This window comes from Panicum virgatum, chromosome 5K (assembly GCF_016808335.1).
Source record: "Panicum virgatum strain AP13 chromosome 5K, P.virgatum_v5, whole genome shotgun sequence".
Lineage (NCBI taxonomy): Eukaryota > Viridiplantae > Streptophyta > Magnoliopsida > Poales > Poaceae > Panicum > Panicum virgatum.
In genome coordinates this window covers 3105856-3121031 of record NC_053140.1, presented here as the reverse complement: position 1 = coordinate 3121031, position 15176 = coordinate 3105856, and the positions used below count along the sequence as shown (strand labels likewise).

At 48.3% G+C, this 15176-nt stretch overlaps 1 protein-coding gene across 1 annotated transcript; it reads right to left on the bottom strand.

Annotated features, from left to right (window-relative positions):
* Nucleotides 1–5860: 5860 nt before the first annotated feature.
* Nucleotides 5861–10169, bottom strand: LOC120705685 (monoacylglycerol lipase). The gene is made up of 7 exons (XM_039990164.1): nucleotides 9602–10169; nucleotides 8032–8070; nucleotides 7853–7923; nucleotides 7411–7475; nucleotides 7245–7334; nucleotides 6920–7012; nucleotides 5861–6494 (listed from the first exon to the last, which is right to left on the bottom strand). The coding sequence occupies exons 1-7, from the start codon at nucleotides 10024–10026 to the stop codon at nucleotides 6078–6080; spliced, it is 1200 nt and encodes a 399-aa protein (XP_039846098.1). The 5' UTR covers nucleotides 10027–10169; the 3' UTR covers nucleotides 5861–6077.
* Between the last annotated feature and the right edge of the window lie 5007 nt (nucleotides 10170–15176).

Sequence of the window (15176 nt, the reverse complement as noted above, 5' to 3'; positions counted from 1 at the left end):
TACTTCAGCTTTTACTGCTTCTTCGATCGATTTAGAGAGAACTCAGCTTTTTAGATTAAGGAAAAGAACGTCCGTCCTCCGCTGACACAGAGGGGAAAGATTGCAGCCAGGAGAGAACTCAGCTGTCTGTGAGTTAAACTCTGAATGGCCTCCTTTCAGAGCCGCTAGCTCAACAGTGACAGTGTTGATGATCAAAATTGGCAGCAAACCGGATCAACCGGTTTGACCAGCCATCGCAGGCGGTCTGATCGGTCTGTGATATTGTAGCCAATCCGGCAGTAGCTGATCGGTCTGACCAGTCCCACCGGTCTGACCGGTCCAAGCGGAGTTCGAATACAACTAGAGATTTTTATAGATTTAGATCTTGTAATAGGATTTTTTGCGGGGCAAGTCCATCCACCCTATAAATATAAAGGGCCACGGCCGATTGAGACATCCAATCAATCAAAACACAAAACAAATCTACTATTTCATTGCCTTTACTTTTATCTCTCAATCCTAGCTTTTCCAACCCCATTATCCTCTGTTCTTCATTCGTCTCCGCGACGTCTGAAGGCATTTTAGGCAGCCCGCCGATCCTAGAACAACCCTATCTGCGCCTACCCTGACGGGTCCCTCCCGGACTAGTGTTCGTCGGATCTCGCCGTCTCACCCCGACGACCGGTCTGACCGGTCCCTCTGACCGGTCTAACCGCCCTACACAGGAGGCGCTGCATTGAGCTCCTCCTCGCGCCGCGCGACTGTGCGCGATCGTGTGTTGGCCCTAGAGAGGCGCCAACATATTTTGACGACTCTGCTGGGGAAGAAAGATCTTGGTTAACAAAAAGCCAATCTAATATACCTCAAGAAGATGGGATCAACTGCCAATGTCGATACGGAGAACATCATCTCGACAACTGAAGAGTATCTTCCTGAAGATATTCGCCAATTGCTGGAGGAGCGCAAGAAAAAGCGCGATGACGAAGATCTGAAAGCGGCACTTGCAAGCATCAAGGTTGATCGACGTGGCAAAGTCACCAAGATCAAGGAGATCGACTTCACCTCTACTTCTGCGGATGGATTTGAGGTAACACCCCCTATAAGTGCCACATCTACTGGTGTTACTATGGAACAAGTTGAAAATTTGTTCGCTGAACGTGATGTGTGATTAGTAGATCTGTTTACTGAAAAGTTTATGATATTAACCGGTAAGCAACCGGTAATTGATGATACGTCGCCTGTTTCTACTGTTGAATCTACTGATATTCCTGTCTCTCAACCATTGGTAACTTTACCGGCGAGTCAACCGCCGTATGGAATGCCGACGAATTATTTCAGAGGTCAAACAGTAACACCAACAAATGTGTTGGTGGCTCAGCAAACATATTCTAATCCGCTTACAAGCGTTCATGGTTCGGCTAGCTTCCGCCGAACGTATGAGTTAGAAAATTCTGCGCCACCATATTCTATTCATACTTATAAAATGCCACCAGTACCCTCCAGAGGTACTATGCCACAATTCAGTCCTATCACAGACGAAATGTTTGATCGATACATGCAGCGATGGCAAAACAGACAGCAACCGGTCAGACCGACCCAACAAACCAGTCAGACCGGTTCACCTCCACCGGTCAGACCGGTCGTATCGACCGGTCAGAACAGTTTCTCCGGTCATGCGACATCAAACCAGCAGATCGTGTCTATCTCTGCATAGCCAAATTCATCAATTAATCTTGAAAAATTTATTGCTGAATGTAAGAATGATTTGGCTAAAATGATCAAAGAAAGTCTTACAGTAGAGGTTAAAGGCAAAACTTTATCTTACCAAAAGTCGTATCCTATATCTTTTGATACGGTTACATATCCTGCTGGTTTTATATTGCCTGAATTTGTGAAGTTTAATGGAGATGATAGTAAAAATACTTTTAAGCATGTTAGCCAATATATTGCACAATTAGGAAAAGCTGGTTCTATAAACAAATTAAAAATTTGTTTGTTTTCTTTATCTTTAACCAGAACAGCTTTCTCTTGGTTTAGTTCTTTGGCTCCTAACTCCATTACTTCATGGGAACAATTAGAGCAAAAATTTCACAATCACTTCTTTTCTGAAAGTTATGAGCTTAAATTGTCCCATTTAATACAAGTTAAGCAAAAGCGCGATGAATCTGTTAATGATTATATTAGAAGATTCCGTGATATAAAAAACCGATGCTTTAATGTGAATCTTGCCGAAAAAGACCTAGCGGATTTGGCTTTTAATGGCTTAAGATATCATATTAAAGAAAAATTATAGGGCAATGACTTTTTTACGTTTAATCAAGTGCATCAAAGAGCTTTGGCTGCGGAAAGCCGAAGCAAAGAATTACAAGAAAGTTATAGGCATCATCGTCCAAATACTCATGCTTTTGAGTATCATTCAGATTCTTCGGACGATGAGTCTAAAGATATTTACGCTGCTGAATTTGTGTGGTCGCCCAATGATAAACCAAGTACTTGTGCTTGTTTAAAGCCGATTTCTAAAAATCGGCACGATGAGGTTAAGTATACTTTTGATGTGTCAAAGTGTGATAGAATCTTCGATGAGTTAGCAAAACTTGAAAAGATTAAGTTCTCTCACACAATTCCGCCGGTAGATGAGTTAAAAAGGCGTGCTTATTGTAAATTACATAATACTTTTTCTCATGCTATCAATGATTGCAATGTTTTTCGTAGACAAATACAATCGGTTATAAATGAAGGACAATTAGTTATATATGCAATGCAAGTTGATCAGAATCCTTTTCCAATGCATGCAAATGTGCTTGAATTGAAGAATCCCAAGGTTTTAATTCGGCCAAGCCAAGCCGAATCAACTAAGGGAAAAAATGTGGTCATTGGAGAAGAAAGACCTGGGAGAAAGGTGCTGCAGAGCAAGACTCCTCGAGTTTCAACGAAGACATCAACACTCGGGGGCAATGCAAAGAAAAGAAGACCGGCAGCAATCTGACCGGTCAGACCGGTACGTCGAGCGGTCTGACCGGTGCCCAGACCGGTCTGACCAGTGCTTCCAGTGATTCTAGAAATTCTTCCACGGCAAATTTAAAACAAGGCCGAGCTTCAAAGAGCTCCTGGCCAAATATGAGAAGGAGGGAGCTGTTCAGAAGTAGAAGGAACGACCAGATAAAGCCAAAGGTTCCAAATCAACGTCAACATCTAGTGAGCAATCGGATTCTCGCCTACGTCAAGATAATTATGTTGTTACGTCGAATTCTAAGTCGATTGCTCCATGGTTCTGGTCATATCCTTGTTATTATACACTTTTGGATTATAGTAGGATGTATATACAACTATATTATATTCAATATCCTTCTATGTATCCAAATTATATTCCACAAAGACCGATTAGCAATAATCTAGTCGGAAAAGACCTTAATTGCAGCTAGGAGGGTGAGAAGAATGTGAAAAAATTCAAAGTACCTACAGCCGAGGTGGTGTCCCTCTGGTTTATCTCACACTCAAAAGAGAAGGTTGCAACGTTTGCGTAGTCAAGAAAAATGGAGCAACAAGTGGAGATCGAGCCAACAAAGCTGATAGTCAGGAAGAAGGTTTGGAGGCCAAAGCAAATTATTTCATCATCAACTTGAAGAAAAGCAAGACATGGCTGATAATTTTTATCGCCCTTAGCGCAAAAAATGGCCGATGCATTAGTAATCATTGTCCTTAGACAATTTTGGTCCAGAAGAGTGTTCTTTGGCATGCAAGCTTTGCCAAAGAACAGGGGGACATATGTTGATCACCAAAATTGGCAGCAAGCCAGATCAATCGGTTTGACCGGTCATTGCAGGCGGTCTGACCAGTCTGTGATATTGTAGCCAATCCGGCAGTAGCCGACCGGTCTGACCGGTGGGTCCGACCGGTCAGACTGGTCCAGGCGGAGTTCGAATACAACTAGGGATTTTCATAGATTTAGATCTTGTAATAGGATTTTTTGCGGGGCAAGTCCACCCACCCTATAAATATAAAGGGCAACGGCCGATTGAGACATCCAATCGATCAAAACACAAAACAAATCTACTATTTCATTGCCTTTACTTTTATCTCTCAATCCTAATTTTTCCAACCCCATTATCCTCTGTTCTTCCTTCGTCTCTGCGACGTTTAAAGACGTTCTAGGTGGCCTGTCGATTTTAGAACAACCCTACCTGCGCCTGCCCCGACGGGGTCCCTCTTGGGCTAGTGTTCGTCGGATCTCGCCGTCTCACCCCGGCGACTGGTCTGACCGGTCCCTCTAACCGGTCTAACCGCCCTACGCAGGAGGCGCTGCATCGAGCTCCTCCTCGCACCGTGCTACTGTGCGCAATCGTGTGTTGGCCCTAGACAGGCGCCAACAGACAGTCTGCTAAAACTGTCCCCCAGCAAATCGGCAGATGGGTTTTGGTTCCACAATTGACTCAGATAATGGACGCGATACGGCGGCCGGCGGGCTTCGTGCCTCTGTCGGGCTCGCCGCGTTACTCCGAACTCCGAAGACTGAAAATGGTTGATTGACAGACGTCGTTGCCATGCTGTTAGTCAGAGATCTCCTCCTGGTTCGTCCAGTGCCCGTGTCTTCGAGCTGATCACCGACCCAAAGTGAGATGAGAAGCCCGGACTCACCGCGGTGTCATCAGGAAGAAATCAATATAATCGTGCCCATGATATCAGAGGTCTGCAGCACTGATGATGTTCACCGGGATACGCATCCAGGTTCCGGTCTGCAACACTGATGCAACAAACCTGGCCATCACAATTGATTGGAAGATGATGCATGGAGACGTGCAGAGACGGGCGCGTGCAGATGCAAAAGTCAGGCGGGCTTGAGCGTGGCCAACTGGCCATCCGGAGCACCTTCGACACGGAGCTCCTCCGGAGGAGGAGGACGCGCGGTGCTGTTCACGGCGGCGCCAGCGGCCACGCGGAGCGCCTCCTTCGCCGTGCCGTCGATGTCGGCCAGGGAGCGACGACCACGCCGCGTCCTGCGTCTGGACGAAGAGAAGAACGTGCGGCTCCGGGCGTGGTAGAAACGGGGATAGGATGTGCCCCGGTGAAGGGTGATGATTCTGGCCGGGCGGCAAACGAGTTCGCCGCGACCGCGACGGGAGAAGACGCTGGGAAGGTGGAAGCCAGCCAACCACCGTGGAGCGCAGATGCGGCAAGGGGAGGAGGCGCGGCGGCAACGCGGACGCGGCCGCCGCCTAGATGACACCCAACCCCAAGGAGATGCCGCAAGCGGCAAGCCCGCAACGCTCCGGGGGCCGCCCAGCACTGCTGATGGCGAGGGCAGCGGCGAGCAGGACGACGCGCGTGGCGTGGGGAGAGAGGGTCGGGTCGGGGACCCTCGGGGTGGACGGTGTTTCATTTACCGTCCACCCCCGGTGTCGGTGCACCGTTGGATCCGGAGTCTGTGGTCTCGATTCGACGGAAACGTAACGAAGAGCAGCGTTGCATGGGCCAAGCGGCGGCCCGGTTACTTGAGCCCACCCACCCTTTGGTTGAGCCCAAGAAAATAAAAAGAAACGTCGAGACCTGATCGATGGGAGGTGATTTTTTTCTCTTTTGAGTTGAGACCTGACGATCTCATTCGCTCAAAGATGGGTCCCAGAGGTACACTACTCCCGGTCCTGGTCCTGGATCATGCAGCCTTCACTATTCCGATCGATTTGGACTTTGGAGAGAGTCCTGTTTTTTCTTTAAAAAAAATCTTTGGAGAGAGTCCATCTGTCAGGGCTTCAAACTCTGGAATGGCCTCCTGTCAGTCCTTCAACTACCTGCAAGTCAGAGCTCATATCTGCTTGGAAACAACGGCCACCAGCTCAACAGCGACAGTCTGCCAAAACTGGCCCCAGCAAAATTGGCAAAAGGATTCAAAAACCATGAATGCATACTCCTCTTTACGTTATTATTATACTGCTGATGGTTAGAGAGAACACAAATTTGCATCCATCTAGGCACACAAATCATCTCCTCCCACTTGCAAATTCAAAACAGGATCAACACACCACACCACGCCCAACCCATTGAAACCACTTTCAGAGACACACCACCGATCAAGAATGCGAAAGCCACCGCGCAGCTGCCACTCACACCGCCTGCCGCCGGAGCATCCCGTCCATCCAGCCGATGATCTCGGCCCCGATCTCGTCGCGCTCGGGCTCGAAGAGCAGGTCGTGCAAGAACCCGTCGTACAGCCTCAGGTCCTTGTGCCTCGACGCGGCCTCCCTGTGGAGGTCCTGCGAAGCCAGCGGGTCCGTCACCCGGTCCGCCGTGCCGTGCAGGACCATGAACGGGACGGTGACATTCTTCAGGTTGTGCAGCAGGTACGAGGAGATGCGCAGGATCTCGTGCCCAGTCCGGACCCTGATCGGCCCTGTGTAGACCAATGGGTCCGAGTATTTTGCCAGCAGCGCGGCTGGGTCGCGGGACACGGGGATGCCCCTCTTGTTTGCTCCTTTGAACTGGAACTTGGGTGCTACTAGAGAGAATATCGGTGCCACAGCCTGCATGATCCATTGAAGCCCCAGTTAGTGAACATTCCGATGAAAACAGAGCATAAATAAATACCGTGTCAGAAAATGCAGGCGTTGATGATTTAATCAGGATCAGAGGTTATTAGTTTACTACTACACAGTTGGTTTTACCCGAGGATGCGAAAAAAGATGTAGTACATGCCTTGCTCAAATGTTCTTTAAAAGGAGAGTCATAGCGGTATATGCTTGTGTTTTAGTGTTCAATAATCTATTACCATTACTGTCTAAAAAAATATTTCAGTAATCTGAAATGGGGATGGGCCTTAATCAGCTTTTTTCTTCAATGATGTATGCTGAATTATTTGGGGGTGCCCAACTTGTTGTTGATTTGAAGAGCACTCATGTCATATGGACTTTAATTGTGAACAAACAGGAAAACAGAGTAGTTGCATTACCCCAACAATAGGATGGGCAGGTTTCACACGCAGAGCTGGTGATGTCAGGATGATCCCTTCCAGTTTCTCTCTGATATGAGGGTACAAAGATGCCTGCCAAGTTGCAAGCTAGTGATGAGCACAATGAAAGAAGAATGAAAACCAAGCGTGTAAAATGAGAATCTGCAGCCAAACCATTTTTCAACCAGGCTACTTTGTTAAGGTTTTGCACCATTTCTCTGCCCGTCATGGTATCCATTGTTCACAGGCCCAGAGAAATAGGGTCAGTGTCTAAACCTGGCCTAAATAGGGTAGATAAACACTGTTCAATTTCATAACTGCATACCTTCAAGACCACAGCTCCGCCAGTGGAGTGACCGAGAAGAAAACAAGGGACCCCAGGATTCTCCATCATAATTTTGTTAAGAAGCACTTCCTGTTCGCAGGTAATAATGTCAATCAAGTATTGCATCAGGAACAGAAATAAGAATTAGGCAGAAATAGAGACTCACTATGTCTTCGATAACATAGTCTAGTGAAGGCACATAGCCGTGCAGGCCATCACTTCCACCATGCCCTGACATGTATAGTAAGCAAGAGTTAGCCTGTTGATGACTGACGTTTGATCCAGACACTAAATAGGCATTATCACAGGGCTAAACTGATTGCAAAACAAACGGATAAAGTTACATAGCTTTACAGCTTTGCTAGCAAGCGTGACTAGTTTGTAAGCATGGTGACATTAGCGATAAAAAACTAACAGTTGGTATAATTAAGTTTTGATATCCTTTTTGGTAACATTAAACAGAAACAATAGGATAAAATGTCCAACTATCTTTGAAGCTGCTTGACCTTCCATTCCTTGTTTCTAAGTGCAGCACCAATCTTTGACCAAACCATACATATCTCAGATAGCATATGCATGTTCATAACACCCAAAGCAGTGTTCCTTACCTATCCAATCCATGGCATATACTCCAAAGCCACATGCTGTCAGCTGTTCAGCAAAGTGCAAATACCTTCCACTGGAAATGCAGGATCAATGTTCTTAAATTATGCTTTTGAATACAAGGGAAGTACACTGAAATACATCACAAATCGATGACAAGAAGGACTCAGCATGGTTTCCTAACCTGTGTTCATTCAGACCGTGTATGATGACCAAAATGCCCCTGAAGTAAGAGAGGGATAATCAGTGAAGATTTGAAAGGAAAGCGATTGCATAGATGTGTCACAATTCGACATATAATTAGCACTGGAACACATGCTCGAAGGTTCAAAATTGACCTGTCCAGACCAACATTACCAGATGGTTTAATAATACCAGACATAGTTTAACCAGACACAGTAGGAGTGGTAGATTACCTAAACTGGTTTCCTGCCTTTTTTTCAACTTTTGTTTGGTGGAACATTTGACTATGGTGTCATAAAATTGAGGGCAGAGATCATGCAGCTAGGCAGAGGCATGGCAAGAATTAAATTGCAACGATGATGTGGATAAAAGATAGCATCACCCAGTTTTTATTAAAAATTCTATGCCTTTTCTTGATAGCAAAGTTGTCCTGAGCCAGAAGCCCTTATCATTCTGAATTTAAAAAAAAGCACGGACGACTGAGAGATATGATGGAGCAAAAGTTGCAGTATTGGAGACAAGGCACCGCTTTAATCCTGCTAATCCATTGCACTTAGTTGGCCATCTAAATTCTAGAATCTAGAGTTCGATACGAATAAATCTTCATTGTCCTCCTTTTCACTATTCATAAATTGCTTGCTGTTCCAGAAAATTCTGAAATTCTAAGTATTCAAGGTTATCACAACTTTAGCCAATATGATCGGAATAAGAATCCATGACAGGTATATATAGTCAAACAGTTCGGTTTTTAGTTGGACAAGTCGTGCAAAAGCATGACAACCAATCCATTTGACCCTACAGCCAGCCAACAACCTAACAGCAACAGAACCAGAATCAAAATGAAGGCAAAGATGGCGTAATTAGCAACTTCAATGCAAACCCAGGCGGTGCGATGAATGCGAGCGAGAACACTGACGTTGCGCAAAGTGGGTGTACTCAACGTGAATTGCACGGCAAGTCTTTATTCTGACTTTTGTGAGGCTAGCTTAGAAGTAACCGCAGCAGAGTTCTTCAGAGTTTGGCTAATGGCATCAGGTGTCGTGTAAAACTAAAACACTCTTCTTTGGCGATCAAAACCCTAAATAGGTGTTCATCGCACTTTGCTATTTGTACATGGACAGCTCAAATTCAAAAAATCGAGAAGGCGCACAGTAACCGATTATCGTCACCAGAGGCCGAAAACCAAGGAGTAAATTGAACAAAAGTCTTTGCTTTTCAATAGAAAATGAAAAAAGCTTCACTTTCTCCAGGATCATCGTCCATGAACAAAAATTCCCATAATGTTCACAATAAAATGCCCAAAGAAACTTCGAAACACACGGACTGGACTCGAAGGATGCCAAAAGCTCAAAATATTCATACTAGTGAGGCCAGTTTGGGTGAAATCACAGCCACAAAGTACCCTGCCCCACCACCCAGCCAATGAAATAAAACAAAATAAAACTCAGAAATGCCTGAGGTGAAAACGAATCTCCAGAAACAAAAAAAAAAGGGGACGGCCGGACGGCCAATTTCCACAGCCGGAACCACAAAGGAAGCTAATTTAATCGCAAACGCCGCAGCGCGCTCACCTCATCTCCTCGGAGTCGGCGGCGGGCGCCCAGAGGCGGCAGAAGAGCGCGTTCCTCCTGGCCCCGGCGACGAGGAACGTGCCCCACCTGGTCCCCCGCCCCGCGCCGGCGGCCTCCGCCATGGCCACCTCCTCCGCGAGCGCCCTGCGGCGGCGCACGTCCTCCTCCTCCGCGGCCTGCCGCCGCCGCCGCGCCCTCCAGGCCCCGGCCCCGGCCCCGGCCCCCGCCTCGGCCGGCGACACCTCCGCGGCCTCGCGGCGCCGGCGCAGCCCGCCCGCGAGGACCAGCAGCCAGAGGAAGAGCGCGCGCAGCGCCACGGCGGCGCGCAGCAGCGCGCGCCGCGACAGCACGGAGCGGAACACCGGCACGATCCGGCCCGTCGCGCCCGACGTCATCATCACCTCGCCGGCGCCGCCCCTCTCCATTCGTCGCCCGCCGCTGGTCCTAGTTCCCTGCGCCGTTCCTGTCCTCCTCCTCCGTCCACCCTTTTACTTTTTCTCCGCGGGTTACGCGGTCGAGCGTATTTATAGGAGAGGGGACGAGGGAGGAAGACGACGCGCGGCTGGCTTCTTCCTGGAATTCGGCCTCGCCGGGCTCGAGTCGGTTCGCCCTCTCGTCTCGGTCGCCTCCTCTCCCCCGGTCGTTTCGGCTTTCGCCTTTCGTGGGAGGCAATTTGCTGGAAAAGCCGCCTGGCTGGCCGGTGGGCCCCACACGCGGCCACGGCACAGCTGCTGCTCACTCATGCCACTACTCATGGAGACATGGACCTATGTCCGAGCTCGAATTAAACCATCGTCTTTGAAGAAGGGACGAATTAAAACAAATATTCAGAAGGGGAAAATAAAATAAAATAGAAGGTGCGTGTACCAGCGGCGACTATGTATGGCTAGCCGCCCAAGCGAGAGGTCGCTGTCTCTCAGCCGGTGGCAGCCTCGCCGCACCGATGCACAGCTGACCGCGACGCCGACGCACGCGACCGATGCCCTCGCCGTCTCCCTCGATCTCCCTGCGAGCGGTGACGACAGCCCAGCCAGCCACACGCCGCCGCCGGTCGGTCTCCAAGTGTCCTGGGCACCAACGACTCTCGGCGAGCCCGCCGCGCCGTGCGGTAACGGTCAGCACCGGCGAAAGCGAGGCGCGGGCAGCGGTCTCCACGTCGTCGTAACGTAGCGCCCGTGGACGATGCGTGGCCGCCCGCGCAGCCCCTGTCCGGCTGTCCGACTCCGACGACGAACCCCACGAACGAAGCGCGCGGAGGAAAATTCGGGCGCCGTCGCCGTCGTCCGCGCCGAGCGCGCGATCGGCGGCGGCGGTAGATCCCAGACGGCGCCGGGGTGATCCGAATGCAGCAGGTGGTGGAAGAAGCGGAAGCAGCGGCACCGCCGCCCGGTCGTGATGGCGACGGCGGCAGCGCCGGGCCGGGCGAGGGGTCATTGATCGAGAGGCAGCTGGCTAGGCTGGCATGTGCGACGACGCCTCACGCGAGTAATTGCAGTCGCATGGCGTGTGCGGTGCACCACCCCGGCCCGGACGGCCAGGGGGCCCGTGCGGTGCGGGGGCCGGCCATGCGTCCCCCTGATCGATCACTCGGCGAGGCGTGCGGTCTCGAAGGAGCAGGGCGCTGGAGCGTCATTTTTTTTTCGAGAGAGAAGCGCTGACGCGTCATTCGTGCAGCAGCGGCGGCGGCAATCATCGGCAGCAGATCAGCTGGATGGGCTGCTGTACCTGCGAAGCAGATCATGATAGTTTCTTGGCAGTACGGAACACAGCAAGAGGTCTCCATCGAAATCGAACCCCAACTCTATTCCTTAAACTGGTGCCAAAGCTTTCGACTCAGTGCGGGACTACATGCTCAGCCTTTTGAAACACTTGGGTTTTCCAGTCAGATGGCGTGACATGATTGCCTCCCTCCTGTCAACATCCTGTTCAAGGGTGCTGCTGAATGGTGTCCCAAACCAGCCGATCCACCATGGACGAGGGTTGCGACAAGGCGATCCGCTATCGCCATTATTGTTTGTCATTGCCATCGACCCATTGCAAAAACTTCTTGCCTTAGCGACAGAAAAGGGCATCCTCAGTAAAATCAGAGGGCGAACACCAGGCATTCGAATCTCGATGTACGGGGACGATGCGGCATTGTTCCTAGCGCCAAAGCAAAATGAGGTGTCTTCTCTTGCAGAGCTCCTCACCTTGTTTGGGGAAGCAACTGGACTAAAGACAAATTTTCACAAGTCCACGGTCGTGCCAATCCACTGTGCCGGTTTAAATATGGCCAACATTTTAGGAAAACTGCCAGCCAAGCAATCTCATTTTCCAATCAAATATCTGGGCCTACCCCTAACCACGGCTCGTTTAAGAAGGATTGACTTTCAACCACTTGTAGACAAAAACAGTGGCAAAGCTCAATGGTTGGAACGGGAGAAATCTGAGTCATGCTGGGAGGCTCACATTGATCCAGTCGGTTCTAACACCTCAAGTTATTTATTTCTTGTCAGCACTAAAGCCCCCGAAAGCTACGTTGGAAGAGATTGACAACAAACGAAGGCAATTCCTCTGGGCCGGCACAGAAAGGTTAACTGGTGGAAAATGCAAAGTCAACTGGATAAGGACGGCAAGATCAAAGAAGAACGGAGGCTTAGGTGTTCTGCACCTGAAAAAGTTTGCGCGAGCACTCCGCCTACGATGGTTGTGGAGAGCCTGGAATCCGAATAATAAGCCTTGGACAGGAGAAGAGATCCCTTGCAATGACACCGACCAACTTCTTTTTGCTGCAGCAACCACTATTACAATTGGAGATGGAAGGAAAACAAAGTTTTGGGACAGCGCATGGATGCAAGGACGCAGGCCAAGGGATGTGGCACCATCATTGTTTGAAATTTCAAAGAGAAAGAATAGAACACTACATGAAGCTCTACATGCTAACACCTGGATCAGAGACATTGATCTTCAGCACCCGTCCTTCTCAGCACGCCATCTTGCCAAGTTCGTGCAGGTTTGGACAGAGACACGGCAAATACATCTAAGGTCAGGCGTACAGGATGAAATTGCTTGGAAGCTAACTGAATCCAAGCAATACTCGGCAAGCTCAGCCTACCATGCACAATTATTGGGTTCCAGTAGTACAAACTTCAGTGATCTCATTTGGACAGCCTGGGCGTAGGGGTGGTAAAGGGCCCAACATTTTGAACTAGAAAAATCTAAGGGCCGGGCTCTAATCTTATACAATTTTGAGCTAAAAAATTTAAGAGCCTTGTTGGGCTGTGCAGAGGCCACTAGGGCCATGGCCCATTACCACCCCTACCTGGGCGCCTCCAAAATGCAAGTTTTTCAGCTGGCTAGCTATTCAAAATCAACTTTGGACGGCTGACAGACTACACTCGAGAGGCTGGCCTCACAACCCAGTATGTTCGCTATGCCGAAGAGCACGTGAGACCGGAAACCACCTATTCTTTGAGTGCAGATTTACGAGACACATTTGGACCGAGCTTGCTAACTGGCTAGCGGCACCACCACTACTTCCTGTGATGTGAACCCGCTAGGGTTTGATCCCGATCTTTCGATGAGAGGAACTGGATAAGTCGATTGGGGGTAGGAGACGACGTTCATGGCCCGACTACAGCAATCAAGACGCTGCGCCTTAGCAACCGATACACCACCTCCAATGGTCGCTGCGATCTTTTGGAGCACAATCGACCCGCCACTAGGGCACCTGTCCTGCAAGCAATCGAGAACCAGCAAGAACAAGTAGAACAAGCACTTGATTGCTAGATAGAATTGATGAACTCAATTTGAATCACAATATGGTGAGGTTCCGTAAACAGTTAGACGGGCGGTTGGACCAACACGCGCGCTGAAAGGCGATAGCAATGGCTAACTCGACGAAAACAAAATCCAAGTGTTCTTGGCGGCGGCTAAAGGGTATAAGAATGTGGGAGGACGACCAAAAGGGTGCTGGGGTCGTGCTCCAACCCTAGGACCCGTCCATAATGGACTCAACTTGATACACGGCCCATTGGGCCAAAATAAGATGACGCAGCATCATGGGCAGAAAACATGTCGGCATAAAATAGACGATTGTGGTCGACTCCGAACAGATGTGGATGTGAGGTCAGATCCGTTGAAAAGTAGACTTGATAAGATTTCCATGAAGTACTTGAATGTCCCAATCCGAGTCCGTATGCAACCGTGGCGTCCATCACAAGTCGATGCTTTTCTGCAGTCCGAATCCAGCCTCCAAAACGTGTTGGACTTGATCTCTTTCCATCTTTGGGCCCAAAGTGACGTGGTGGCCTGGTGGAGGACGTGAGGAACACTTGGACTTGGTCCCCAATCAACTTCTTTGGTCCTCCATGCCTTCCATGTGTATCTAGCACTCTTTTTTATCCACGTATGTATTTCTGAAAATGACAATGAACACACATCATGGCGCAACATCAATTCATCAAATGTAGCAACAATAATCATGATATAGGATTGATTCACCTTTTGTTTACAAGCCATTAATATGGTCATATCTAAGCTGGTGATGTCCTCATCATTCTCCCTTTCTTGGCTGCAAGTCGTCCTCGACTTGCCCCAATGGCATTCAAAGGTGCTTGCTTCGATGTTGGAACACGGAACGAGGGCTATGTTGCATGGCCACAACCAGCAATGCTCCCCTTCTTTGGGCTGATCCTGTTGCTTAAGAGAAAAACTAGAGAAACTTGGCAAGACATCATTAGTGTTAGTGCTGCCCCCTATTTTGACCATTGTATTGTAGCCCAAAAGGATATTTCAGATTAGAGCAGATATAAACTTTGTGCACCAAATACTCTCTTTTGCAATTATACTTGCCAATAAAGTGATATGTATAATTAGACAAGCCTGTCAATTCAGAATATGCAAAACGTTTCTCCTCTAAATAGTTTAGATCACAAAGAATATCAAATTCAATATAACCCAAAGTATTTAAAGAAGACATCAATTTCAGTTCATCTTGTGCACAAGTAATAGGATGGAAAAGCTTTTCTTCAGCACATTTGTATGGTTCCAAACCAAAAGAATCACACTTATTCAGTACTTGTGGCATATGAGTAAAAGAATCATCAACACACAAGTCCTCCTTATCACAGGGAACAGGAAGTAATTCATCTTGTGACAAAGGTGAATCATCTTCGGGTTCCACTATTTGTTGCTCTTGGTTAGCATGTAGAGTGGACAAGTTTTGTACATCATTGGTTACATCATTCTTGCAATTATTCACAAATAATAAAGTCTCCCTTTCAGCATGAACAGCAAGCCAAAACAATTCACCAATACATCCATATGACTTGCTAATTAACAAAGTTCGAATTTCAGAATTGAGCCCTCTCATGAACCTACTCATAACATCTTCCACGCATTCATCTAATCCACCAAACATGATACAAGTCTTAAAGACATGAAAATATTCCCTCACAGTCCTACTACCTTGCTTCAATTTGTCTAATTTTGCAAGCAAATAATCAGCATAATATGAAGGAATGAATGCATCTCTAAAAAGAAATTTAAAATCTTCCCAAGATTCTAGAACTTTGTTGTGCCTACAGATATGTTT

Coding starts and splice junctions, on each gene's coding strand:
- LOC120705685 (XM_039990164.1), bottom strand. CDS start 10,026: ATGGAGAGGGGCGGCGCCGGCGAGGTGATGATGACGTCGGGCGCGACG. Junction 8,071..9,601: donor GCCGACTCCGAGGAGATGAG/GTGAGCGCGCTG, acceptor CTCTTACTTCAG/GGGCATTTTGGTCATCATAC. Junction 7,013..7,244: donor GCGGAGCTGTGGTCTTGAAG/GTATGCAGTTAT, acceptor GCAACTTGGCAG/GCATCTTTGTACCCTCATAT.